The 27,488-nt window shown below is 53.2% G+C and overlaps 1 protein-coding gene across 3 annotated transcripts in view; it reads right to left on the bottom strand.

Annotated features, from left to right (window-relative positions):
* The window catches only part of ARHGEF37 (Rho guanine nucleotide exchange factor 37), a 103,186-nt gene that overhangs the window by 30,199 nt on the left and 45,499 nt on the right, over window positions 1-27,488 (bottom strand). For 2 of the 3 annotated variants that reach the window (XM_060634666.3, XM_060634667.2), the window contains exons 11-12: window positions 25,546-25,741; window positions 23,873-24,030 (exon numbers count right to left, since the gene is read on the bottom strand). In XM_060634666.3, coding sequence (XP_060490649.1) covers window positions 23,873-24,030; window positions 25,546-25,741 — 354 coding nt within the window. Of the gene's footprint in view, window positions 1-19,113; window positions 21,375-23,872; window positions 24,031-25,545; window positions 25,742-27,488 lie in introns of those variants that run through there. The other variant, XM_060634669.2, reaches the window with a different exon arrangement.

Here is a 27,488-nt window from a genome sequence, read left to right as displayed (position 1 = left end):
CTAGACACCAATCTCAGCTTGCTGGCTACACCAAGACAGGCAGCTAGCTGGATTTGGCCCTTGGGCCGTAGTTTGCCAACCCTGGCCTACACACATAAAGAACGAATATGGCTTCCCCTTTTTCTTGCATGAGGAGAGCATACTATACACATTGTTCTATACCTTACTTTTCTCATTTTGCAATATGTCTTAGAGATCATGCCACATCATTTCATACGGAACGTCTTCATTTTTGCCTTTGTCATAATATTATATTTTATTCCATGATCATACATTCTTTTTTTAAAAAAAAAAGCTTATTTATCGGGACGCCTGGGTGACTCAGTCAGTTGAGCGTCAGACTTCAGCTCAGGTCACGATCTCGCGGTCCGTGAGTTCGAGCCCTGCGTCGGGCTCTGGGCTGAGAGCTCAGAGCCTGGAGTCTGCTTCGGATTCCGTGTCTCCCTCTCTCTCTGCCCCTCCCCCACTCACACTCTGTCTCTCTCTCTCTCGTGTCAAAAATAAATAAAACCTTTTTTAAAAATCTTATTTATTTATTTTTGAGACAGAGAGAGAGAGAGCACGAGCAGGGGAGGGACAGAGAGAGGGAGAGAGAGAATCCAAAGGAGGCTCCGACAAAGCCCAGTGCAGGGCTCTTCCTCACGAACCGTGAGATCATGACCTGAGCTGAAACCACGAGTCGGATACTTAACCGACTGAGCCACCCAGATGCCCCAGCCCGTGAACATACATTTATCACAATTTCCTTAGCCAATCACTTATTTGTGTGTATGTGTTGTGAGCTTTCTTGGGATATAATGCACATGTCATACAATTTATCCATTCTAGGTGTCCCATTAAAGGCTTTTCGTATATCCACAGAGCTGTGACACAGCAGCATAATTTTAGAGCATTGTCGTTGCCTCAAAATAAACCCCTCACACTTAGCTTTCATCCCCATCCCTCATCACTCCCCTGGGCCGTGGGCAACTACTCACCTATTTTCTATCTCCCTTGCCTATTTTGGATATGTATATAGAATCATAAGATATTTCGTCTTTGTGGCCGGCTTTTTTCACTTAGTGTGAGGTTTTCAGGGTTAATCCAGGCCACAGTGTGGGTCAGCCCTTCACTCCTTTTTACTGCAGAGTGATGTTCTCCTGTGCGGCCGATACCACATTTTATGTATCCATTCAGCAGCTCGGGGGACATTTGGATTGTTTCCACTTTGGGGCTAGCAGGAATGCTGCTGTGAACATTCATACACAAGTTGTTGTGTGAACATATGGTTCCTTTCCTCTTGTTTATGTATCTAGGAGTGGAAGCACTGGGTCACGTGGTAACTCTACGTTTAACCATTTGAGGAACTGTCCGTATGTTTTCCAAAGTGGCCGCACCATTTCATTTTCCCAGCAGCGATGCATGAGGGTTCTATTTTCTCCACAGCCTCGCCAACCTTTGCCATTATCTGGTGGGGTTTTTGTTTGTTTGTTTGTTTGTTTTCATTATAGCCATCCCGGTGGGTAGAAGTGGGGCATGTGTGTTTTTAACCAAATGTACTGTTCTGAGGTTTTAAGGATTCATTTCTAGGGGCGCCTGGGTGTCTCAGTCAGTTGAGTGACTGACTTCAGCTCAGGTCATGATCTCAGGGTTTGTGGGTTCGAGCCCCACATCACGCTCTGTGCTGATGGCTCAGAGCCTGGAGCCTGCTTCGGATTCTGTGCCTCCCTCTTTTTCCGCTCCTCCCCCACTCGTACTCTGTCTCTCTCAGAAATAAACATTAAAAAATTTTAAAACCAAGAAAAATAAATGAACAAACAAATCAACAAACAAAAATGTGGAATCTGAGATTCCCCTCAAAACCCTGACCCAAGCTCCTATTCTCCTAACTGGATACCACGGCTTTCCCCAGAAGGCAGCATAGAGAGCAGGGGTTAGAGCCCTGGCTTTCAAACCAGACTGTTCTGGATTCCAATCCCAGCTCAGCCCTCTGAGGCCTACTTACTTTACCCTTTGACCCTCAGGGTCTTTTTCTCTGACAGTTAATCTTCCCTACCTCACAGGGTGATGGTCCCATTTAGTCTGACGTACCCACCTCACAGGCTTATATCAGATTGAAATGAGCCAAACACATTGCCTGGCATGTAGTGAGCGCCCAGTAAGTAAACTGTGCCTATTATTTCTTCCCCTCCAGTTAGTTCTCCCCATCTTGGGTGACTCGGTGGTGGGTGGGTGGGTGGTAAAGATTCATTTATCACGGGCAGGGGATTCCTGGTTCAGAATCCACGCACTTGGTTGGGTCACGTGTCGCCTCCATATTGTCTTTCCACGTGGCTTGGCTTGACTTGCCCCCTGCTGAGTCCCGCTTCAATAAACTGTCGAGGGACAGGCCACACACCCTCGTTGATCACCACTGCGTAAGGTAGAAGGAGCTGAGAACAAGAGTTCCATTGAGCTCAAAGTTTTCCCAGCCTTGGCTGCCACGAGAATGACTTGGGGGAACATTTCAAAAAATGCCAAGGGCTGGACCCCATGCCCTCCCTGACCCTGATCACATTGGTTGGGAGTGGGGTCAGCAGCTTAAAAACTCCCCAGGGGATTCTAACTGAAGTCAGACGTGAGATCCACTGGTTTATGTGAGTGGTGTTCAAACTTCACTGTGTGTCCATATCTCCCGGAGGGTCAGGCCCCGCCCAGCCCATAGGCCTGGGAACTTGTGTTTCTAACAAGTTTCCATGTGACGTCGATGCTGCCCATCTGGAGGATACACCCTGATACCAGCTGATCTAGATGAACCCGAGTGGGCTTTTCCCACCCGAGTGGGGAGGGCCTTTCCTTCCCGGCATCCTTTCCCCTCTAGTAATAGCTCCTGACTTGTCTTTCGTCAACCACCCTACCCCTCTTCACCGCTTAGGCCACAGGTGTGAGTGGTCCTTACCTTGCTTGTCAATCTTAGGAGCAGGAACATGACAAAATCTAGCCAATCCACAGCATCTATACCCTGGCTCCGTGAGTGGTTCAGTGACGGGCATGTCACCTAATAGAGCCCAGTGACACTCAGCCCTATCACTTTTGCCAGAATGCTTGGGAAGAGGCTCTAGGCTGGCAAGGTGTAAGCCTGGGGCTGCTACACCGTGCCTTTGCAGGGGCAGAGCCTGTCTGATGGCGAAGCAGGCAACAGACAGCAGAAGAGACCAATAGAGACCAGGTCCTGTGACGCCTTCTTACACCCTAGATCTAGCCACACCTGACTCCCGGCCTAAATGTTTCAGCTAGATAAGCCAACCAATTCTTTTTCGCTTGAGTTAATGGAGGTGGGTGTTTGCCGTGTGGAACTCAAAGGGTCTGAAACACAGCACACCTCAAGAGCCTTTCTGCCCAGAGTAGGATTCCAGCTTCTCTCCCGGCTGCTGCTTCCATCTGGCAATGCCCTTCCAAAAGGCCCCGGAACTGAACAGCAGAACGGGTCATTTAGTCCCATCCTCTCCTTGTTCATGTGGGGTGACCTGGGGACCAAGAAGGGCGAGGACTGGTCCTGAGTCATGCGTACAACAAAGCCAATGGGATGTCAGCCCTTGACTCTGTTAATAAATTCACCCATAGCAGTGGGATGATAACAGTCGCCAGTGCTGAGCCCCCGCTCAAGGACACCCATGCAGGGACGGGGCTCACTCCTTCAGCACGAAAAAGGGCTTCATTGCCCTTTGCTCAGTATCTCAGTTGCAATCCAACAAGCATACGCGTTTGCATCATTGTTATGATAAAGATCATAAATAGAGTGTATGGACATAGGGAACGATTTTTCAGGAGACAAAGATGTACTAGAAGGGGAAAATGAAGCCCTCCGGGTATCTCACCACCCTGCACGAATAGTGACAACATTCGGGAAGCATATTCTTTTGCATTTTTTGCTTTTTCTGCGAGGATTCATAAGAAGCAAGGTGGGGATCTGTCCTGGGGAATGTAAAGTATCCTCTGAGGAAGGAATCCGGGTGAGTCCTGGAAGTAAGAGAGGGAAAAAGATACTCCACCCTTGGGGGGTGTATCACACAGGGTGATTGGTACAAGCTCCAGAATATAGAGAACAGGGGTTTGGGGGGGAAGGCCAATGGAAGCTTCCACAACTGATGAAAGACTAGAAGAGCAGGCTTGGGTCAGCAGGAATTAAGGAAATTCTGAGGGCCAGGAAGCAGGAAGCAGGAAAAGCAACCATTGCCTTTAACTAGATGCTGTCAATGACCCTACCACTGCCACTGCCCTTGCCAGAGCCAAAGTCCAGAGAAAGAACACTTTAGAAAGCATGTTCCCCCGCTGATTTACCCAGGTGAATGACCTCTTTGACTTTAATTGGAGGAGGCCAGCATAGGAGGATAGAACCAAAAATTACCCCACCCCTGCCCAAGACGGTCAGGGGGAGGCAACTTCCTTAATGAAACCGGGGAGGGAAATGGTTTCCCAGTTTCCAGATACAGCTATAAACCCAGAGCTACCCTCTAGTGAGCCTAGAGAGGGCAAGAGCTTGGGGCTTCTTCTTTTTCTTTTTTTTTCTTTACTGTTTATTCATTTTTGAGAGACAGACACAGAGCATGAGGGGGAGAGGGCTAGAGAGAGGGAGACACAGAATCTGACGCAGGCTCCAGGCTCCAAGCTGTCAGCACAGAGCCCGATGTGTGGGCTCGAACCCACGAACCGTGAGATCATGACCTGAGCCGAAGTCAGACGCCTAACCGACTGAGCCACCCAGGCGCCCCTGGGGCTGCTGCTGCTTCTAGGGACAGTTTGTAGTGGAGCCTGGAAACCGGTTCCAACCCAGCCACCCCCTAGCACACTGTCGGTATACCTGGGGAAATAAATCAATTGTGTTTGAGTATCCACGTATCGATAAAGAGCTCTAACACCCACGTCCGGGCCTACCTGTCATGGAGCGGCCACAGCTGTGTGAGAGCTGTCTTTTTCCTTCCCCGAATCCTCCCGAGAAACACCTGAAGGACCAGCCGAATGGAATATGCCTTGATCAAGAAAGTGGTTTCTTTAGGGAGTAGGCACTGCCTCAGGGGCTGGGCCCGTGGTGTTTCCAGGCTCTTGCAGATGGTAGTAGAGAACTCCCACCTCACCAGGAGGGTCAGATTTTTGATTCCAGGAGTCTTGAAAAGGAGTTGAGGGTGGAGGCGGTTCTCCTCAGCGGGGAGACAGTTTGGAGGACTTGGAGCCACTGGGGGGGGGGGGGGGGATATAACATGGTAGCAGCAGCTGATGTCCATTTAAATGCAAAGCCTAATGTGCTGTCCCCAAAGTGTGTGCCATCTCCGGCTGCATTAATAGAAGCAGGTCTGTGGAAGGAGGGAGGAGATGTCCTTGCCCCTACTCTGGCCAGCCCACTGTCCCATTCCAGGCGACTTAACAGGGATGTGGACACAATTGGTGGCATCCCCAGACCTTCTCATCAGCTGCACTGGGTTTCTCCTCACCATCACCATCCCTGCCCCCCCACCCCCCACCGCCCCCACCTCCCGGAGCAGTTGATCATGGTCACAGCTCCTTTCTTCCAAGCATTGTCAACTTTGCAGGACTCTCCCAACTGTCCCCTGGAGAAAGCATGCCTGGAGGTTGAGTCCTGTTGCAGGTCAAGAATCCCACTTTATCAGCAGCTGCAAAAACATTTAGCCGGATCCCGAGGGCAAAGCTTAGCCTGCCTGGCAACTCCTGGGACCTCCCCACCTGGCCTCTGGAGATCCTGCACGACCCCCACCCCCACCCCAGGGGGCTCAGAGACAGAGGGGTGGGGCTGGGGGTGGGGGGCGCTGTCTCAAAGTCCTCAAGGCCCTGTGCCACGTGTCTCCAGCCAAGTTTCCCAATGTGATCTCCCGTTGTTCCCCTTTACACACATACGACTCAGCCAAAGGCGAGCACAGTTCAGCTTTTCCAAAACACATGCTATATTAGTTGTTTTTTGATTACAAGGGGCAGAGTGCCCAGTGAGACTAGGTTGACCAAGAAAGGAAAGTGAGATGTGCCGCCGTGTCTGGCGCCAGGCCCGATTGGGTCCCGCAGCCGAGGGTCTCTGGGTCTCGGTCTCTTGGCTTCGTGTTAGCTTCGCCCTCAGACGGGCTTTCCCCGGGAAGTTGCAAAAACGGTCGCTGAAAGCCTGTAGCGCAACAAGCCTGGTGGAAATAAAATTTGTCTCCTCCCAGGAGTTTGAGCCCAAGGCCCAGGAACTGACTTTCACGGAGCAGACTGGGGTTATCGTCCATCCTAAACCACGTCCTGTGGCAAGAGGCACCGAAGGCAGTGATTGGATCGGCCTAAGTCTCATGCCCCAGGATGCAGGGGAAGAGGCCTCGTAGGGGTTGGGCTTGGCACGAGGGTCATTGTCGCTTATGACACATGGCTTGAGAGTGGGAGGGGGTGGGTCCCTAAGGAACAACGTGCATTCTGCAGTTAGAAGCAGGGGAAACAGGGGATGGGCAGGGAACACCGCATGCCCGCCGCCCCACGTGCCGATCAGTCCTCCCAGCAACCCAGCCCACTGGTATGAGTCCAACAGACAGTGAGGGAACTAAAGCCAGGTAGAGCAGCTCTGGATATTGGAGGGAAAGTCCTGTGTTTCTTTGGAACGTCTTAGTGGCTATGGGAGAGGACTGGAGAAATGGTTGAGGAAGCCACGTGAAGGATTTTGAACTTTGAAAATGGACCGTCCCGCAAGGATCGTGCCTAATGAAAAGAGAGACGCTTCTGGAGCATTCTAGAGTATTCTGGGCCAGGAGAGGAACTGCGTTGGCAGACACGACCCAACACCCTTTGTCCCCTTCCTTCTTTCCTTCTTGAAGAGCCCTGTGCTGCTCACGTGTCCACTCAGCCCAGCCTCAGGGTGAATCGTGAGTGGTCCACACCCATCGTGAGGCTCCGACCCGTCTTGCCAACCACTGGACTAGGAATACACACGTGATGCAATTCTGACCAGTGACGCGAGGCTCTTTGGGGAACCATGTTTTCACCGATGAGAGGACACACGCCGGAAGAAACAGACCGCCTCCCCTTCGCTGGACGTCGTCATGTCTCAAAGTCCAGCAGTTACCTCGTGACCAAGAAGAAAGCCAGCGTGAAGGACAGTTGACACCCAAAGAGGACGGAGCCGAAAAATGCAAGGAACCTGAGCTCTTGATTGTGACAACCGAGCCTCCGAGTTAACCAATGCTGGAGGCCTCCTACTTTGGGGCATCTTAGAAGGTAATATAATACATGTCCCTTTTTGTTTCCGTCAGCCGCATTGGAGCCCTCCCTTCCGGTAGCCGCAGCACACGAAGCGACTCAGACAGGCTTGGCTTGTTGAGAGTCTCTGAAGACAGAGGACATTTTCCACACCAGCTGTTGAGGCTGTAGGCAAGCCGAGGGACTATTCTGGGAAGTGCAGAATCCTGGAAAGTGGATGAGCTTCATTCAGAGACTCACACTCCCAGATCCCTTACTTACTCGCTGTGTGCCCTTGAACACTCGCACGCACCTCTCTCGGCCTCAGCGTTTTCCTCTGTCAAATGGGAAGAACAACGCGTTCTTCACTGAGGCGTGGTGAGGATTGAGATCCCGAATAGCGTTCTGACAGACGATTATGATGGCTATTTATGGAAGGATCACTTTTATCTGTGCATCGCTGGACCGGGATCTCGGTGATGTCCACACAAGGACTTTACGAGGTGCTGACACTTGAGCAGAATGTCTTCAGAAGCTTTTTGAAAACTCTAGATTCCTGGACTCCATCCACAGACACCACGATTCAGGAGATCTGAGACGGGGATCTATGTAGTAGTCAGGACTCTCGCGTCCAAGTAGCAGAAACCCCAAATCAAACTGGCCAAAGCCAAAAAAAAAAAAAAAAAAAAAAAAAAAAGGCAATTTATCGGATTTATCGGCTCGTGTATCTGAACAGTCCAGGGGGATAAACCTCAGACATGGCTGGGTCCAGGTGCTCTTGACATGTCGCGAGGAATGTCCGTTTGCCTCTCTCTCTCTCTGATCCCTTGTCGTGGTCGGCCTCTGTGTCGGTTTCATTCTTAGCTAGCAGTTACAAGCTGACAGCTACAGCCTAGGGCCTCCGAGAAAAGAGAACATCTCTTCCCCTAAAGCTCTGCCAAAATCCTGGGGCTGCCACTGCAGCGAGCTTTGACCCTGGGCTGACCATGCCTGTGATTGGCCGGGCCTGGGGAACATGTTCACTCCTAGAGACCCGGGGGCAGGTCTCCACCCGAACCACACTGGGTCGCATGTGGGGAGGGGCATAGCTTTGTAACCTAACATAGGGGCTCTCCTGGGGGGGGGGGAGAGAAAATGGGGGCTGAGTGGGCAAACACACTACAAGGCTCAGAATCTGTATTTCTGACCAAGTCACCCATTGATTCGGATTCACAGGCAGGTTTGGGAATGACTGCTGGTTTTAGGACTTATTACAGCCATGGAATCCCTTTCTTCCTAGGAACTCTTAAACAGGAGCCAGTAAACAAGACTGATGCAAAAATGGTCCTGTCCTAGTGGAAGGAGGGGCGCAGAAGCCTCCAGCTATCCCCCGAGCAGCCCTAAAGGCACCCCAGGGGTTCCCCTGAGCTCCCCAATTTCATTGCTCTCTGAGGTCCCTTTGGCTCTGATTCTCCAGCCCTGCATTTGGTGCAACGGTGGCGGGGGGAGGGTCGGGGGAGAGTCTCAAAGAGCTCCCCTAACGCGGTGCCCCCCCCTCCAGCCCCCGCACCTGCGTTAGAAGCCAGTGCCAGAGGAGCAAATCAGGACAGGAGAGGCCAGGGGCTGGCTTAGGAGGTGCGTCAGACGCGCCACATCGGATGCTTCTGGCTTTGAAAGCCCATCCTGGCCCGAGGCCAAATGGCCTCATGGGCTCTGCAGAGCCCTGTGCCATGGGCTGCGTGGGCGTCATGACCCGCCTGTCTGCCGGGGACAGAGAGGCTGGAGACAGTGCTGCATCCGTGGTAGCAGAGGGAGACGCTACAGGGACACGCTGGCTGGGGAGATGTGGTGGAGGATGAAGCCAATTTCACACCTTATTAGTCTGTTTGGGGCCAATTAAGGCCATCCGGAAACTGGGCTGAGGCCCTTTCCCTCCCCCCTCCCTTTGCCAAGAAGAAAGGCCTCTATGGCCTGAAACTCTTCTTGTGGAAGGAGCACTATTTTTTTTTTTTTCCTACTCAAAACCCCACAGTATCCAAACCGGGAGTCGAGATGCCTTTTCTTTTGCAAGAGACTGCAAAGCGCAGAGGTGAACGCATCCAGCGTGTGTCTGGCGGGGGAGGGGTTGAGCCATGTTGTTTATTCATTTATTCATCCACCGTCCATTCAACAGATGTGTCCTGGGAGCCTACTGTGTGCCAGGAAACTGAACCTTGGTGCTTAGTTTAGTAAAACATAATGTCCTCAGAGAACCCTCATTCCTTCCCCAGCTTTTCCACTGAACATCAACCATGTCGGACACCCTGCCGGGCTCGGGGGTGCAGTGCAAACAGACACAGCCCCCGCCCTCGTGGAGCTAACTCCATGGAGAGACCCTCGAGTAAAAAGGCAATTTCAAAGAGGGAGAAGGACCCCAAGTAGAGATATACATAGGAAAAGGACCTGAACTAAGCAAGGAAGGCTTCCTGGAGGAAGTGATGTATCACTGAGACTTGAAGGATGATTTAGCAGGGGGAGGAGGTTGCGGGAGGGTGTACCTACCACCCAGATGAAAGAGAGAGTGCAAAGGAGGCCAGAGAGAGCATTGCAGTGTGCAGAGGTCAAGGAAGGGAAGGAATAAACAGGGTCCACACCACAAAGCCACGGTCAGGAACCCCGGAAGGTCCTGCCAAAGCCTGGATTCAGATTTGTGTCTCTGAAAGCTCTCCCTGGCAGTGACCTTGTGAAAAACAGAGGAAAGGCGGGAGGAACACAGTTGGAGACACAGCTGGAGGCTGTTGTAAGATGACAGGTGATGGGGCCCCCCGGGTGGCTCAGTTGGTTAAGTGTCTAACTTAAGCTCATGATCTCACGGTTCATGAGTTCAAGCCCCAAGTTGGGCTCTGTGCTGACAGCTGGGAGCCCAGAGCTTGCTTCGGATTCTGTGTCTCCCTCTCTCTCTGCCCCTCCCCCGCTCACACTCTGTCTCTGTCTCTCAAAAGTGAATAAGGTTAAAGAAAAAAAAAATTAAAAAAAAAAGATGGCAGGTGAGCGCTTGGGGAACCCCAAGCTGCGAGTTCACTGGCAGTGGGGATGAAGAGGAGTGGGTGACTTTGGAGGACCTGAGAGATGTCCTGCTCTGTGGGAATTCTCTGTAGGTCAGCGGGTGAGTACAGGGGACAAGAGACTGGACCGGGCATCAGACGAAGCTAGGTGTAGAACCTGTTCTATCTAATCTGCTTAACATCTATGTGGCCCTCGGCAAATCCCTATACATTTCCTCTCTTCCCTTCCTGTGCCAGCTTCATTCTCACGGGACCAGGTTCCCAAGATGTGGACCCATGGAGCTTAAGTAGGGTTACCAGCGAAAATACAGGGCACCTAGTTAAATCTGATTTGAGTATAAACCATAAATAATTTTTTACTATAAGGATATCTCATTTGGGGACATACTAACACATATTTTAATTTAGGACTGAATAAGATGGATAAAATCTCTACCTTTGAGGATCCTACTGTCTTCTTTTTTTAAGATTTTTTTAAATAAAAAAAAATTTTTTTTAATGTTTATTTATTATTGAGAGACAGAGAGAGAGACAGAGCATGAGCATGGGAGGGGCAGACACAGAATCCGAAGCAGGCTCCAGGCTCTGAGCTGTTAGTACAGAGCCTGACGTGAGGCTCAAACTCACAAACTACGAGATCATGAGCCAAAGTTGGACGCTTAACCGACTGAGCCACCCAGGCGCTCCAAGATTTTTAAAAATTTTTAAGTAATCTCTACACCCAATGTGGGGCTCGAACTTATAACCCCAAGATCAAGAGTTGTATGCTCTACAGACTAAGCCAGCGAGGCGCCCCAAGGAACTTACTTTCTAAAGGGAGAATCAGACAACAAACTAACTAATAAGAAAATAAGAGGAAATGATATAGTCTGCAATGACAGTAGGGTGATGTAATAGTGAGTGACTGGGGTCGGGGTGGGGAGGGTTGGAGGCTACCCAGGTGGAGTGGTCAGCAAAGGTATCACTGAGGAGCTGACCTTCCTGGCAAGAAGCTAAGCCATGGGCAGATCTGGGGGTAGAGCGGCCAGAGAAGGGAAGGGCCAGTGCAGAGACCCGAAGTCAGGAACAAGCTTCGAGTCACGAGGAATAGAAAGAGAGAAAGCCAGTGTGGCCTCATATGGTGATCAAAGGTCAGGAAGGTCTGTGATGTGGTGGGAAGGAGGCAGGGTCTTTTAGGTTAGAGTGAGGAGTTGGGGTTTTGTTCAGTGTCGAGCAGGGGCAGGACATTCTCTGCGTGTTTGGAGAGTCACTCTGACCGCTTTGTGGCCAGTGGGCTGCGGGTGACGGACGAGGGTGGGAACAGAGTGACCGTCAGGAGGCAGTGGAGGCAGGGAGTGGGGTGACAGCAGGAAGGTTGACTGGCCTCGCTGAGGGGTTGAATGTGAGGGGCTGAGAGGAAGAGAGGAAGCAGGCCGAATGCCAGGTTGGGGGCTTGAATGACTGAAGGGACGGTTGGCGCCATTTACGGAGAGGAGAAGGCTGGGGGCTTTGGGGTGGCGGTTGCCGAGTAGGTATTGGTTGCTGCCGTACCTTGTGAGGAGGCACAGAAGTGTGACCGTCCCTTGGGGAGCAAGTGACACAATTCTAATTCCATATTCAATTTTGTTAAACATAACGTGGTACCTGCATATAGTAATACATGAACAAAAACACAGTATCACTCCAGTGGGACTACAGAAAGGAACGCTGCGCCCAGAGTTTCCAGCTGGTGGCTGTGATTCTCCAGGTGGGGGTGGGGACACATGACTCCTAAGGGACGTGCCATAGCTTAGAGTCTCTGGCCTGGGAGGTGGCCAGGGGTGTGATATAAAGGAGAAGAAAATGGATGTTGAGATTTTTTCAATTGGGTATGTGTGTGGGGGGGGGGGTGGGGGGGGTGGGGGTGTGCACTGGGGATGCGTGTTTGTGCGGCTACGGGTGTGTGTGGGTAGGTGCAGGGGTTACGTGAGGGGTATGTGTGGGTGGCGAGGTGGCGGGGGGGGAGCGATCCTTGTGCTTGTGTTTTTATTTTATGCATGCTCTTCCGTCCCATGGATTTTGGGGGTGTGGGGGGGTATGAAAAATAATTTGAGGTAGAAACATTTGGGAATTTGAAAAAGTCAGGGGAAGGCACACTCGAACGCTGGCCGTATCAGCCAGGCCATCTGCCACCGGGCCCACGGCTGCTGGGGAGGCCTCTCCGGAGAGTGAAGTAATTCAAGATGGCCAACTCCAATCTCCAGAGAGTCTTCGAGGACGTGGTCGCAGTTACATTCCCAGGGGAACAACCTTTGGCCTCTGAAGATATCTACTTGTCTTCAGTTTCGAAAAGAGGCCCTGTAGTGAGGGGGTATTTTTTCAGAGTCTGAGGTGGTCGAGGGTCAGGGACACAGACGTTGGAGGAATGGTGAAGACGCAGGCAGTGTTAGCCCAGAGGTAAGAAAACTCGGGTGCAGGGTCACTGCCTGCAACGTTTGGAAGGGATCCCGTGGAGGGGGTGGCTTACGTGCTCAAGGATCAATCATTTATTAAGCACTCGATACAGTGCATCACCAGATACAGCAGGCGCTTCCCTACCTTATCCCCTTTCGACATCCCGACAGCCCTTTGAGGCAGGACCATTTCCTGATTTGCCCACAGAGAGGAAAGTGAGGTTTTAGAGAGATGGACCAACTTGCTCGCTGAGGTCACACAGTGGGTAAGTGTCGAGCCGGGGTTTGAACTCGAGCATTTTGCAACACGAAGCCTGGGCTCCTGACTACCACCACCTCTGTATCTTTGATCCGGTCCACGGTACCCACCAGGTTCAACTCTGCCCTCGTACGGGGTGGGAGTGGGTGGGTTCCAAGCAGCTCTAGGTCCCAGGGCTCATGGGTCCCTTGTGCTGGATGAAGTCCCTTGTGCTGGAACCTCCTAACCTGGTGCCCAGCTCTCAATTCTGCCTCCTGCCAGGATCTCTGTGTCCTTATTGAGCCTGATCCCCGGGTCCTCAGGGCCTGGGACTTGAACTTCAACCCAAAGACTGGGCCCCTACTGCTCACTCTCTGACCTGGCCTCGATCTCTTCCTTCCTGGACACTAGGAGAGAGCTGTCCTCAAGTGCCCCACGGGGGCTCTGACCCCCTGCTGGACACCTGCCACCTCCCCCACGTCCCTAGGGAGTGTGCCCTCCCAAGCTCACAACTCCTTCACCTGACCCAACCCCCTTCCTTGCCCTGGCCGCTGGATCTGTGCTCCCAGCCTTGGCTGTGTCCCAGGGGAGAGGCCTGGGGCTCAATCCTAACTAGGACATCGGCATGGCTCGTGAAATGCTTGCAGAATGAGTTCCACGGTGCTGGGCTGCTGGTGAGATTTGTGTTTGTGTTTGTATTTGTTTGTTTGTTTGTTTGTTTTTTAGCCTGCAGCTCTTGAGAGCTTGCTATGTGCCAGGTACTGAATTAATCATGTCAAGTGGATTCCCTCATGTCACCCTCAAGCAGCCCTGTGAGCTGTGACAAGACGCTGTGGTGATCACTGTTAATGCACTGGTCCTTCCCCAGGTCAGAGGCTCTGCTGATACACCCAGAAACCCTGAGACCCCAGAATCAAGACAAGCAGGCTCCGCCTTGGCCAGAAGCCCCACCTCCACTCCCTATCTCCCTGACCTGGGGCTCACTGCCCCTCCTGAGCTAGGACCAGACTCCAGGCACTATGGCTGGAAGGAGGTGACCCTGTCTCCTGCCCACAGCCTGGCTTTGTTCTCATACAGCTGCCTTTGGGCCTCTGCCTGCTTAGAGCCCTGCAGGCACAGCCTCAGCTGGCCAAGACTAGGGGCCGCTCAGATTCTCACAGCCACTGACCCCGGGGTGTGACCCACTCAGCTGCTATCTGCTGCTGAAGACACTTCCAAGAGCTCCAGATGGGAGGGCTGGACAGTCCCCTGCCCCAGGGAAGGTGCAGCAGACCTGGCGATGATCCCAATCTTCCCTGAGGGTTGGGCAGCCTCACGCAGGGGCACCTGGGAGCCCCATATTTCCACTGCCCGGTCCCTCCCTGCACCCCTAGCTACTGAGCAACCTATCAGTCACTGTCTGGTCGGAAAGAGAACCACCCGATGCATTTTGAACAGAAAAACTTAATATAGGGAGGAGGTTACGCAGAGGATAGAAGATCCAAGGAGCACCCCAGAGGTTAACAACAGCAAAAAAGACACTCCAGTCCTTTGGCTGGAGGGACGCAGGGAAGAGGCAGTGTTATTAGTGTCCGGTGTTGGAAGCTACTGACAGAAACAGGGAAGCATAGCCAGGTCTGTTCAACGAGACTTGAGGCCACGGGGAGAGAGGGGCTGTCCCGTAGGGGCTGGAACCATGGAGAAGACCAGCCACAAGGAGCGATGGAGAGAGAGAGAGGGAGAAATACCTTGGGTTCTCCCCACCTCGCCCCTGCCAGGAAAGCAGAGGGCGGGAGGCCTGGGAAATGTAGTTCCCCGCAGCACAGAGCAGAGCAGGGCCGAGGATGAAGGCGAGGGCGAGCAAGCCAACAGCCAACCTCTGGAGGTGCGAGCTGCCCAGAGGGGATGGCTGCGGCCCCATCACTCGCTCCGGCTTAAACTTCCCGCGGCCCAGGGCTGTTCCGAATCTGGGGCTACTGTTTAGAGCCCTCTTTCCACTCACAGGCTCCAAGGATGCCCCGTCCCCTGAGGACAGGCGGATGGGCCCAAGACGGGGAACCCAGAACCACCTGAGATGTGCTAGAAGCACAGGGGCCGCCTGGGGCCTCGGTAGGGACCGGACAGCAGCAGCCGGTGCTCCTGAGCCCAGCCGGAAGTCAGAGCCCGGGAGGACAAACCTTTGCTCCCTAATCTGCTACGGGAGCCCCAGCAAGCTCTGGTTCCAGGGAATAGGCCGAGAAGACGCCCCCGGGTGCAGAAGGCCCCAAGCCTGTGACCGGAGTTGCTGCTCCGGCAGAATCAGAATGCTGATTGCTGCCTGGGTGCCTGTCCCACTTGTCCGGGAGCAGGACAGCAGAAAGGATACCGTTGGAGAGAAGCAGCAGAATCCGGGCCACTGGTGCCCTCGAGCGTGGCCCTGGACGGGAAACCTGCCCACCCTGGCCACACCACAGAGGGCAGAAGAGGGAAGATTCCAGGGATGCCTTCGGGGCGTGACGGCAGCCTCTGAGGGAGGGGCTGTGTCCAACTACAGCCACGCTCTCAGGAGCCAGGATCAGCGGCTTCCTCCCCGTAGGGAAGTAGCAGGCCTCATCACTCTCCCATGTACAAGGGAGAAAGACAGGCCCTACGGACCTGTCCCCCCATGTCATGCCGTCTCTGCTGAGGTCCCCATAATGATGATAACTGTGTTTGTTGAGCACTAATGTGCTGGGTGCCGGGCTAAGTGGTGTTATAGCAGTATCTCATTTATTCCTTAAAAGAATTTTGCAGGAGGGGTGCCTGGCCAGCTCAGTCGGTTAAGCATCTGACTCTCGGTTTTCACTCAGGTCATGATCTCACGGTTTCGTGATTCCAAGCCCCGAGCTGGGCTCTGTGCTGGCAGTGTGGGGCCTGCTTGGTTCTCGGTCTCCCTCTCTCTCTCTCTCTCTCTCTGCCCCTCTCCCAGTGGCACTGTCTTTCTCTCTCTTCCTCAAATAAATAAATAAACTTAAAAGAAATCTGTGGGATAGGTACCGTGGAGATCCTCATGGGTGGGTCAGAAAATATGGGACACCATCCAGTAAGTTTGAAGATGGCAATAGTAACAAGAGTATGAAAGGAATCCGCGCTCCCAGAGATCCAAGGAAGGGGGATTAATGTCTGGGTAAAGTGGGGACACATGAAGGCACTTCAGAGGAACTATAAAGAAATGACACTCATTCTCCAGAAGAGACTCTCCACCCACACTCAGGCAGAAGATGCAAAGCAGGGCTTGTTGTGGCCCATACAATCTCCACATGGATTTCACACACAAAAAATAAAAACAGACACAACCCTGGTTTCTGGCTTGAAGAATCAGAATGTCTGGCATCGCTGGGCCCTCATTCTGTGGAACACTGGTTGCAGCCGAGAAGCTGCCAGCAAATCTGGACCGTGGGGGAGTGCTCTGGTCCAACACAGTCCCCACCACTCCCTAAGCTCTCACCCGGTCCTTCCTCTCAACGGCGCCATCTGCCCAGCCCGAGGGCATTTCGGGAGGACCCGCAGCGGACGGGTAGAGCCCTGCTGCCACCTGGTGGCCAGAGCTCACCATTTCCTTCAGGGCACAGCAGTGAGGCTCCTGGATGTGTGACCCATGAGCTGTCACACTGACTGTTCCATTTACTACTCCCACCCACCACCCTGTGAGACCAGGAGTTGGGCCCATTTTACAGATGAGAAGACAGAAAAGACAAGTTCAGAAATTACGATAAGAACACATGAGGGGCGCCTGGCCGGCTCAGTCGGTTGAGCGTCCAACTTCCGCTCAGGTCATGATCTCACGGTTTGTGGGTTCAAGTCCCATGTCAGGCTTTGCGTTGACAGCATGGAGCCCGCTTCGGATTCTGTCTCCTCTGCGCCTCCCCCACTCTCTCTCTCTCTCTCAAAAATAAATGTTTAAAAATTAAAAAACAAACAAACAAACAAAAACAGACAAGCAAGGTGAGATGAATGGACGGGTTACCTGCTCTTCCTGATTGATGTTGCCAAAGTGGAATCCAATTTTTTCCGTAACCCCGGTCCAGGGTACTTTAGGCTCTGCCCTGTCATGACAGGCCCTACAGTGACCTCCATGCTGGAAGCTAGGTCCCGGTGGAGGGAGCCAGGGACTCCTTGGGATAAACCAGGACTCAACAATGAGTACTTTTGGGGCTGAGTGGAGAGGACAGGGCAGCTGGCTGGGGGGCCTCACCAAATTTCTTCACATGCAGAAACCATGATAAGTGCACTTGCTACTTGCCTGTGGTCAAGGAGACCTTGAACTCAGGAGTCCTGAGGCCGAGCAAAAGGGAAAGAGAGACCTTCTCAGGCCCAGGAGCTTTTCACACCACCACGCTAGCTCCCCAGGCCTGAGAGGGCCTCTCTTTCCCTTTCGCGTCCCCCAATCCCACTTATCCCACAGAGCCCGGCCCCTGCCCTGCATCCTCCAGGAAGCCTCCCTGGGCACCTCAGCCCCCCACTCCCCCAGAACTCCCTCCTATCTGAGCACCTGCAAGCCTGGTCCATAGGACCCCTCTGACGGCATCCTGCCCTGTGGTACCAGGTAACAGCCTGATGCCTGTACGTCCTGCTTCTCCAGCTGGCCGGGAGATCGAGTCCCTGGAGGCAGGGCCTCCCAGCCCCTCTGGGATGTTTATGTAAGCAGTACGCATGGAAAATCTATTACTTGAGCAGTGTGACAGGACCTCGGGGAAATTCCAGAATGCACTAGAGCTTGTATCCTTAAATACAACCCTGGGTATGTCACTCCTCTACTTCAATCCCTTCGGTGGCTCCCCATTGCCTTCAGAACACAACCCAGAGCTCCTTCTCACGCTGCCCTCTCTCAGCCGTCTCCCACGACACCTACCACGCCTCCACACACGCTGTGTCCTAGCTCTACAGCCTTTCAGGTCCCCGATGAAACGTGCTCATGCTTGCCCCTGGGCCTTGGCATGTGCCCTCCCTCCCACCTTCACCCAAGTTACCCATCAAGCCTCAGCTCGGACAGCGCCTCTTTCAGGAAGCCTTCCTGAGCTGCCAAGTCTCGGGGGTGACCCCTCCGCTGGCACTTGGTACTGCCCCACCTGAACACTTACACTGCACGGTAACTGACTACTGATTTGTCTGTCTCCCTCCCCAGACCGTGGGCTTCGGGAGGACAGGGCCCCCATCCGTCTGACTTCTCGCCGGATCCCAGCAGCTGAGGCCAGCTCCTGGAGGCACCAAGGGGTGGGTGTTAGACACTCATTAAACGAACCCAGGAGCAGATGAGGCGCCATTTTTATGAACAGCAGGTATCCAGTGAGCACAGGTCACACTGTGGCATCAGACTATCCAATGGGTAGAGTCCCACAAACCCCAGAGACATTTTCATCGGTGAAGTCCTTTATTCTCAGCAGGTCACATCACTGATTCACCAAGCCAGACCTCCATATCGTACGCGAGAATTCATTCATCTTCCCTTGACATTGTAATCTTATCCTCATGTTCAAAACTGGGTTTGGGCCCAAAAGGTTAAGGAGGATCCACTCTGTCGCAGGGAGCAAGGGCTACCCTCGTGAATCAGTCTTGTTTGGTTCACAGGCAAGTAACCTTAGCAAGTTTAATAGGTGAGAGCCCACCATGAAATAAATAAGACACAGTGTAATGGATCTAGGCATTTGGGGGGGGAAAGGCACATTACCCAGAGTCCCCTGGAGAAAGCTCAGGCCGTTCTCTCTCTCTCTCGACATGCAATTTCTTACCTGTCAGTGACTTTTAATCTCATCCTCTTATCTACAAGACACCACAACCCATGTGCTACTGAACACATTTTCATTTTCCCCTCGCGAGATAGATTTGGTTCCAAGTGTATTTCAGGTTTCTCCCTTACGCCTCCAAGAACATCCACTTTTGTTCAGGTCCCTGTTAATGGCACTTAATAAATATACATTCTGGGACCCGACAGAACAGGCTGTCCTATTTCAAGCCACCTCTACAGCCGCCCATTCCAAACATCTGAGCTAGGACAAAGCTCCGATGGGGTACATCCTAGCTTATAGCCTGTGGCCACTTCTTTTTTTTTTTTTTTTTTTTTTCAACGTTTTTTATTTTATTTTTTTTTTGGGACAGAGAGAGACAGAGCATGAACGGGGGAGGGGCAGAGAGAGGGAGACACAGAATCTGAAACAGGCTCCAGGCTCCGAGCCATCAGCCCAGAGCCTGACGCGGGGCTCGAACTCACAGACCGCGAGATCGTGACCTGGCTGAAGTCGGACGCTTAACCGACTGCGCCACCCAGGCGCCCCGCCTCTGGCCACTTCTGACAGCACACCCCTCTCGTCCACCCCTGAGTGTCTCGTCCAGCTCCGATGGCACACCAGAAGCACCTCGGGAGCTTTCTGAGTTCCTGAGGCCCTGGCCACACCCCAGATGAATTCCATTAGAATCTCTGGGTGGGATCCTGGCATCAGTCACAGCTGAAAGTTGCCCAGGGACCACAGCAAGTAGCCAAGTTGAGAAGCCCTGAGCTAGGATTCCAGCCCACGGCAGATTCTCGGTAGTGAGGAACACACAAATGCATTTTCTATTTTATTATCTGCTCCCCTAGGCTTCCTGTTGGTACTAGAAACCTGAGCAGGAAAGAGAAAGGAAAATGAGCCGAGAGCATCTTACAGAGTGGATTTCGTGCTGGGAAAGGGCCAGCGGGGACTGAGTTTCTCTTGCATTATGCATCTTCTGCTTTCACAAGCTGAGGGGTGAGGTGCAGACTCTCACACAGGCATGCATATTTCTCAAATGCCCTCCCCAAACCAGAGCTAACGGCGTTAGGCCCTACAGTTATAATAACATGGAGATGTTCTTGGAAATAAGCCAAAACTGCCACCAGTTTTTACACACATTCTAACTTGGGTTCGTTCCAAAATTGATCATTTGCATTAAAGATCACGCTGGACCATCTCCTTCTTTGGACCTTGAGATTTATCTTAGCCAAAGTGACAACCCAGAGATGATGATTCAACAGTGGCTGCACCCCAAATTGCCCCAGTGGGCCAGTCTTCCTTGAACAGGAACTGTTTTTCAATTGCCAGGTTCAAGAAAGGGTTGACAATGGGTTTGATCTCACCAAGTTCAAGAGACTGACTGGCTGCCTAGAATGCAGTGTTGAGAAGGATCCTGAAGTAGACCCTGGGTTTATGGAAAAGGCCGCCACGTTGATTCACAATGTCTGGCCCGGGCCCGGGGAATGGGGAGCGGAACGCTCCTAGCTGCAGCTGGGTCAGGTGATGCTGGGCACATCCTGCTACCAAAGGCAATTTACATTTATACCACACTTCGCAATTTACAAGCAGCTTCCCAACCTTAGCCTCAGCTCATTCTCACCACAACCCTGTGAGTTGGATCTTCGTGGCGGGGAGGGAAAAACAGGTTGTGTCCTGTGTCTAAGGCTCCACGGCCAACTGACTTCACATTCACTGCTGCCTCCAGGCCCTGAAACCACCAGGGATTCCCCCTGGCTCCCAACTTCCAGAAACTGGAAACCAAGCCATGCCTAAGCTCCCCCACCCACCAGGCTTTTGACCACTTGCTACATAGAGTTGCCTCTGCCATTTGCATAGCCTTTTGCTCCCTAATCCAGCGAACACAAGGCAGTGTGCAACAGTCTCACAGGCCCCACCTAACACGCTTTCAAAGTCCCTCCCTTCCCCGGAACAGCCTCTCAATTTGCCTAAACACATTCCAGAACTGTGACGTGGCCACGCCCATTCCCAGGCCAGGCCAACGGTCTCCTGAGAACCTTCCCACGGGCCCCACACGGCCTGGCTTCCCTGCTCGAGAGGGCTCCCAGGGGTTTGATGCCCAGGATAGCTCAGCTCCCAGCGTGGAGAAATAAAAGACGACCGGTCAGCTGTGGTGTCTCCTGATGCCACATGAAGGAAGCGAACCGTCAGGGCAGGTCGTCCTGGACCTCTCCAGTGTGTCCCCGTAACCCCATCGCACGCAGGTACCCTTCACCTGGGTGACCCACTCCCATGGGCAGGGCTGGATGAAAGCACAGGTAAGATTGGCCATAAGCTACAGCAAGTCCTTATCAATCTGACCTGCCATCCAGGCTGTTGTGACTTCAGATGGGAAACACCTTCTTTGCAGGCATAACAGTGGTTCTGCCTGGAGCCTTCCAAGCTCACCCAAGCCAAGCCGGGTACTCTGCAAGGTCCACCCACCTCTTCTGGCTGCCCTTCACCCAACCTTGGCCTGATCCCCCCCTTCCAGCCCCGCCTTCTCTTGGCTTCTGTTCCTTCGCGGGATCACGGCATCTAAGCCTCCCCATCCCTTGGCAACACGGGCTCCAAGGAGGGCACCCTAAGAGGGCAGACTCCAGCCCCACGGAGCTGGGCTTGGGGCCCTGGCCAGGAAGCTGGAAGGCACATATCCTCTCTGCCCGTTCACTTCCACGAGGCTCCATTCTGGGTTCCCCTTCTTATCCTGGGCCTCCAGGACAGTCACCAGCTGGCCTGCCTGCAGACTCACTTCATGGCTGCTTCTGGCCACGAAGGGGTACGCTGCCACCACCTGAAACACATGGAAAGTGACACAGAAATGGTCGGGGGGTGGGGGGAGGGGAGGAGACAGACAGACTCCACCCAGAGAGGCTGTTCGTCCTGCTCCCTCCCACCCGACTCAGTCCCCACTGCTGGGCTGTCACCACCTCCCAAGGACATCCTGTGTGCTACAGATGAAGGCTACCTCTGCTACTTCCGCCACCAATACCCACTATGTGGCAGGTTCCGTCCCAGCACTTTACCTCGTGTTGATGCTCACAATTATATAATCCCAGTTGGCCCATTTTTCAGATACGGAAGTTGAGACTCCAAGGGGTCAAACAACTTATTCAGAAATCACATGGCAATGAAGCCAGGCCTGTCTGGCCTCAGCCCACTGCTGCCATCTCACTGACTAGAGGGCATGGCCTTCTCTGCCTCATCACCTCCCCCCCACCCCACCCTGTCTAAAGGTGTCATCTGCTCAGGCCCATTTCCCAGCTTGGAGTACAGAAAAGAGGTTGGGTGACTTGGTCATGTTTTCGGGAAAAGCACTGAGCTGGAGGAAAAACTGGAGGGAAGGGCATTTATCAGGCAAATATTTCACCTCCCTGGCCTCAGTTTCATCATCTGCAAAATGGACGTGATATTATCCTCCCCGCCTGGTGGCTGTGGGAATTTAATGAATGATGAAGGCCCGTGCCTGGTACACAGTAAGGGCTCAGTAAATGCAGGCTGCTCTGATTATTTTTACCGTTCCTACTGTTACTGTGGCCAAGCCTCAGAACAATCAGGAGCAAGGGAAGACTGGGAGGACCCCACATGTGTGGACCCATGAACAGGGAGGCAGCTGATGTGTCTGGGAAGATGGACCCAGAGACACTGCCCACCCTGGGTGGAGCAGGGACTCAACTGGGGGGCCAGGCCCTCTCGTGAGATCCTTGTGGGTCCTTTGCTGATAGGTGGGAACGTCCTGCAGGAGGCAGGCTTGATGCACTAATTCTGGCTGGTGCTCCAGGCACTGGCCCTTGGAGCCTTCCCAGGGACGCGCCACAAGCCGCAAACGTCAGATTCCACAGGCTTCCGTGCAGCCCCCACACGGCCCACTTCAGGCTCGTCTCTGGCCTGAGACACCCCCTGGCTATTCACTGCAAGCCTCTGGGTCCCCACCCCTTGTCCCCCCAGGCCCTTTCTGCTGCTCAGCTGTCACCTGTGAAGCTCCTCCTTTCTAACTGGGAGCGTGGCCTCCCTTTACTGAGGTTCACATATGCCCTCCCGGCTTTCCTATCCCATCCAGCCCTCACGGCGACCCCACTGAGCTGCTCTCCCTCCAGAACTCTGTCCCAGCAAAGTCAAACCCTTCCATGGCTTCCCATCACTGTCTTGTGTTTTGAGATATAAGTCAAATACCGTGACAGTCATCTTTCTAAAGCGTACAATGCAATCGTTCTTAATACGTTCAGAGGCTGAGCAACCCTCACTACTGATTCCAGAACATCTTCATCACCTCAAAAAGAAACCCCATACCAGACAGCAGCACGTCCCATCCCCCAACCGCAGCCCCTGCCAGCTGCTGATCCACTTTGTGTCTCTGCATTTGCCGGTTCTGGACTTTTCATATAAGCGGAATCACACAGCACGTGGCCTCTCGTATCACACTGAATGTGGTGGCAGGTATTGGCACCTCCTTTTTTATGGCTGAGTAATAATTAACTGGACGGATATGCCATATTGTGTTTACCCATTCATCTACTGGTGGACATTTCACTTGTTTCTAATTTTTGGCAGTTATGGATAGTGCTGCAGTGAACGTGCATGTACGTTTCCCATTGCTTTTAAGTAAAGGCTGACACCCTCACCAAGACCACCAGGCCCTGCTGGCCTGGCCCTGCCCACCTCTCTAGCAGCGCCTCACCCCTGCCCTCCTCTTTCCGGACCACACCTGCTTTAGTCAGTTCCTCACGAGCCCCTGTCTGGGCCTCTGCATTCCCAGAGCACGCTTTCTGGGGAGCTCTTCCCCTCCACATCCCAGCACACCCCCTTCAGCCAATCAGTCCCCGCTCACCCTTCAAGTCTGAAAAAAAGCATCATTTTTCCGAGAAAAGCCTTTCCTGAACCTCTCCCACACCTGGGGCCCTGGCATGTATCACTGCTCTAACTTTACAATTATCCACATGATTATTTTATTAACTTGCTCAGATTATAAATCTGAGGAAGGCAAGGACCAGGATTTACTTGTGCTCATTATTAGGTCTCTCCTCTAGCACACTGCCTGGCAAATATTGAATGAATGAATGAACGAACGAATGAATGAATCCCACTTGTCCTGCTGATAGGGAGCAAGGGGTTGCTGATGTGGCAGGGATGGGGGTTTCCTTCTTCCAGGTCCACTCCTGACCAGGACACCGGTGTGGCCACTGACCAAGGCCCTGGCCTCATGGGACGGTAGCCTCTTGGAACAGGAGGAAAATGAAAGCCCCATTCTGGGTGGCCATGCAGAGACAGATCCCACCCCTCTCCCAGACTCACCTGGGTCACTGTTGGGACGGAGGGGACTGGGGCTGGGCTGGGCTCTGGTGTAAGATGATGGGAGTCCTTGGGAGGCTGCACCTGCTCTTTGACCTCCTCCTGACCGGGGATGACACGGTACAGCTCCAGCTTCCCAGCTGGCACGTACCCTCGATGCCCTACAGGACATGCAGAACGTTATCGGGCTGCGGACCGCCCTCCCCACCCTTCAGGGGTAGAGGAAGTTACCACAATTTCACGGAAGTGAATACCTCCGACACAGCTCTCCAGCCCTAAAGAGGACCTGAAAAGGTCATGGCAGGAACCTCACAAAGCCATCCTCAACCCACTCCCACTCACTGTTTCCAGCCTCTACTTGCACACCCTCACTGACAGGGAGCTCATTCCCTACTGAGGCAGCCTACTCTGTTTTGAACAGCTTTGACAGAGATTAAAAAGTTCTTCCTGGGGCTGGTATGAAAACTGCTTTTCCGGCGCTGGGCCCACGGGTCCCCTCCACCTCTAGCAGAGGCCCAGAGCAGGGCTGCTTCCTCACCCCAGGACGGCCTTTTCCAGGAGGCAGAAACTGCCTTTCCCTTCTCCAAGTGCCCCCAGTTCCTGCTCAGGAACAACTACTCCAGTGCCATTCTGGCTGCTATGGCTGTGCATGGTCAGCACTTCCCAAGGGCCCACGGGGTGCCAGAACTGGCATTCGATTGTCTAGCTTTCACATCCACCCTCCGGGTCAGTACTCTTGTCTCCATCTGATGGCTGAGCCAACACAGCTTAAGAGGCTCCGTAACTTCTCTGGGGTCACGCAGTTAGTAGAGTGGCAGGCTTGGGATCCCGGCTCCATCCTCTTGACCCCAGGGGCCAGCTTGAACACCCAGGCGGCTGGGTCATGAAGAGTGCCCTTTCACGATTTCTGCTCGATTGTATCGTTTTCTTAAGTTTTTGATAGGCTCACTTTTTAAACCTTAGACCTGTTCTATCAATAATTTGAAGAAAATATCGGCTTCTGTACTGGTTCTAGTTTTTCTCAAACGCAGAAAAACATTTCAGTAACAATTACAATAAACAGTCTGAAGGGGAAAAACTGTCTGTGGATCCCCACCGGGTCCTGTGTAACCCTCACCTTGTGGGTCACGTGCCCCTTTTTGGAAGACATTGCAGGCCATCCTGTCCTGGGTTCAAAGTGCCCCTCGCCTCCTGCCCAGTTACACTGGGGCGCCCAGACCTGAGCAGCACACCCGAGGGCGGGACCAGTGCGCAGGAGACAGGACAACATCTCCCTCATTCTGGATGTCAGATGTCTCCCATGTGGCTGGGATCCAAGCGTCCCCTCTCTGCGAATCTACATCTTTCAGAGCGAGGCTGGAGTTCTCTCCATACATCTCTGTCTACCCCGGTGTCTGTGAAGCCTCCAGGCAGGGTCCTTATCTTCTCTGCACAGTGCTCAGCACACAGTAGGTGCTTGATAACGGACGCAGAAACATGAGACTGCCTTCCTCTTCTTGGCATGTCACCTACCATACCAGCTGGCTGTGCCCCAAGCCCTGCATTTTCCCGTGCCAATCCCCATCCTAGGTTTGCACAACCAGGCTCTGGCCCACACTAGTGCCCGGATCTCCCCGCTGGTTCCTGTTGGGTGGTTTTCCCAGAGGAAGGGGAAGAGCCCACGAAGTCCCACGTACCCCCAGTGTCCACCAGCCAGCGGCTGCTGTTGCCTTTGGTGTCCTTGTTTTGAAGGAGAGCCACAATCTGGCCCCGCAGCAGCGTCAGGTCCAGAGTCCCAGCCCCACTGATGTTGCTTGTCACCTGGTACAGCTTCTCCGGGCCATATCTGCTTAGCAGCGCCTGCACCTGGCGTTCAGCCCCTGGAAGGAGCGGCTGGGGGGAGGGAGGGAGGGACAGACAGAGACACGGGGGCCTGAGTTGGCGTGTCAAAGCTGGTGTGGTGTTTGCCCACGTGCCGACGGCCAGGGGACCTGGGCTGATCCAACCTCTGCTGCCAACAGGCATCCCAGCCGGGCAACAGTCTCCTCACCAACAGATGGCTGGACCACAGGAAGAACACACACTCTTAGCAGCCGAAGGGATCTCAGAAAAAACAAAACAAAACAAAACAAAAAACCCTCTAATTTAACCCCTAAAACCCCTCTAGGTCTACACTTCTGGGATTTTCTAAAATCCTAATTCGGGTTCTGAAATTTCTCAGTTACAGCACTCTAGGACTGGGCCCTACACTCTGGCCCCAGCCTCAAGCTGAATCATCCCACAGGAGAAAGCCCGGCAGGGCTCTTAGCAGGGCTGTGAGCTTCCCACGGCCACCTGGCCTTCCTCGTGTGGCTGCTGTGACAGCCAGCACAGGGTGACACGCACAGACCCTCCCTCACATGCGAAGGAAGGGAGTGCTATCTTTTATTCCACAAGTGTTCATTGAGCACCTACTGTTTCCAAGGCCCAGGAAGCCTTGTGAATGGGGTAGTGGGAACACAGAAGACAGCTCTGCCCTGATGCGAACTGCCACCCAGCTGGGAAGAATGACTCAGTGGCACTGTCCGCCCATCCAACGGCCTCCTGGCATTGCCTTTGTTTTCTTGCTCATGGTTTCCAGAAGTATCAGCAAGAAGGGACTCAGGGACGACTGTCCCCTTTTTGAAAAACAAAGGAGAAGTTTAAGGTGTTCAATATAGGTCTACCATATACTCTCTGACTATGTATCATATTCTATATGGTTATTTCTGGGAGAGGAGGTGTTGGTGTAGGGAAAACACGCAGAGGTGCCCTTCAGGGGCATTGGGCACAGACTCTGCCATTAGCCCTACTCCAGAGGGTTCGCTAGTCAGGATCGAGAACCAGGAGGACCTGGTGTTTCTAAATAGGCCCTTAAATGGAAGTGGAGACAGGGTGGCTTTCCCCGCCGCGCCCCCCCCCCCCACCCCCGCCCCAGAATGCTGGTGTTAACCCGACTATAAAAGCCAGTGGTGTAGAAACATTTGCCTCCTTTCTCAAGTCTGAGAGAGGCCCTAGGAAGAGAACAGCAGTATTCCCTGGAGGAGCCGAGGGGAGCCAGGGAAAAATATCACCAGGAGTGATGGGACAGAAGCACTCCTGGGTGACCACCTTGCTTCTGTGGGTTCTGCACCCTCAGGCAGAGAAGTCTGGAATGCATAGGGGGAGTGTGGGCGGTGGGGCAGAAACAAAGGTGGAAAAGAAGGGGCTTCCCTTCTCTTCTACTGACTTGCAACACATACTGGGGTTATGATGTTCCCATTCGTTTTCTCTTTTTTGTTTCTCTGTGTCTTCTTTCTACAATCAGCTTGGGATGCTTTTCCGATAACAACGTTATTGTGTCTTAAGTAGAAAGAGAGAGGAGGCTCCCACGCCCCGGGACCCATACGAGTGCCTGCTCTGTGATTTTCTGCACCTTCCTCTCCCCGAATAGCAGGGCCCCTGCCACACCCCCCTTGAGACCTCTGCTGGGGCAGTGTCAGCGTAGGGGAGGAAGTGGGGACGGCTGTGGCCCAAGCAGGAGTCAGCACCCCTCGGAACAGCCATGCATCTCTGATGGTCTTTGACCTTCTCTGCACTCCAGCCACATGCCCAGGCCACCTGTATGGGTGTGCTCTGCTGG

Source organism: Panthera onca, chromosome A1 (assembly GCF_046562875.1).
Source record: "Panthera onca isolate mPanOnc1 chromosome A1, mPanOnc1 haplotype 2, whole genome shotgun sequence".
Taxonomy (NCBI): domain Eukaryota; kingdom Metazoa; phylum Chordata; class Mammalia; order Carnivora; family Felidae; genus Panthera; species Panthera onca.
The sequence above is the reverse complement of the archived record's forward strand: the minus strand, read 5'-3'. Positions and strand labels throughout refer to the sequence as shown.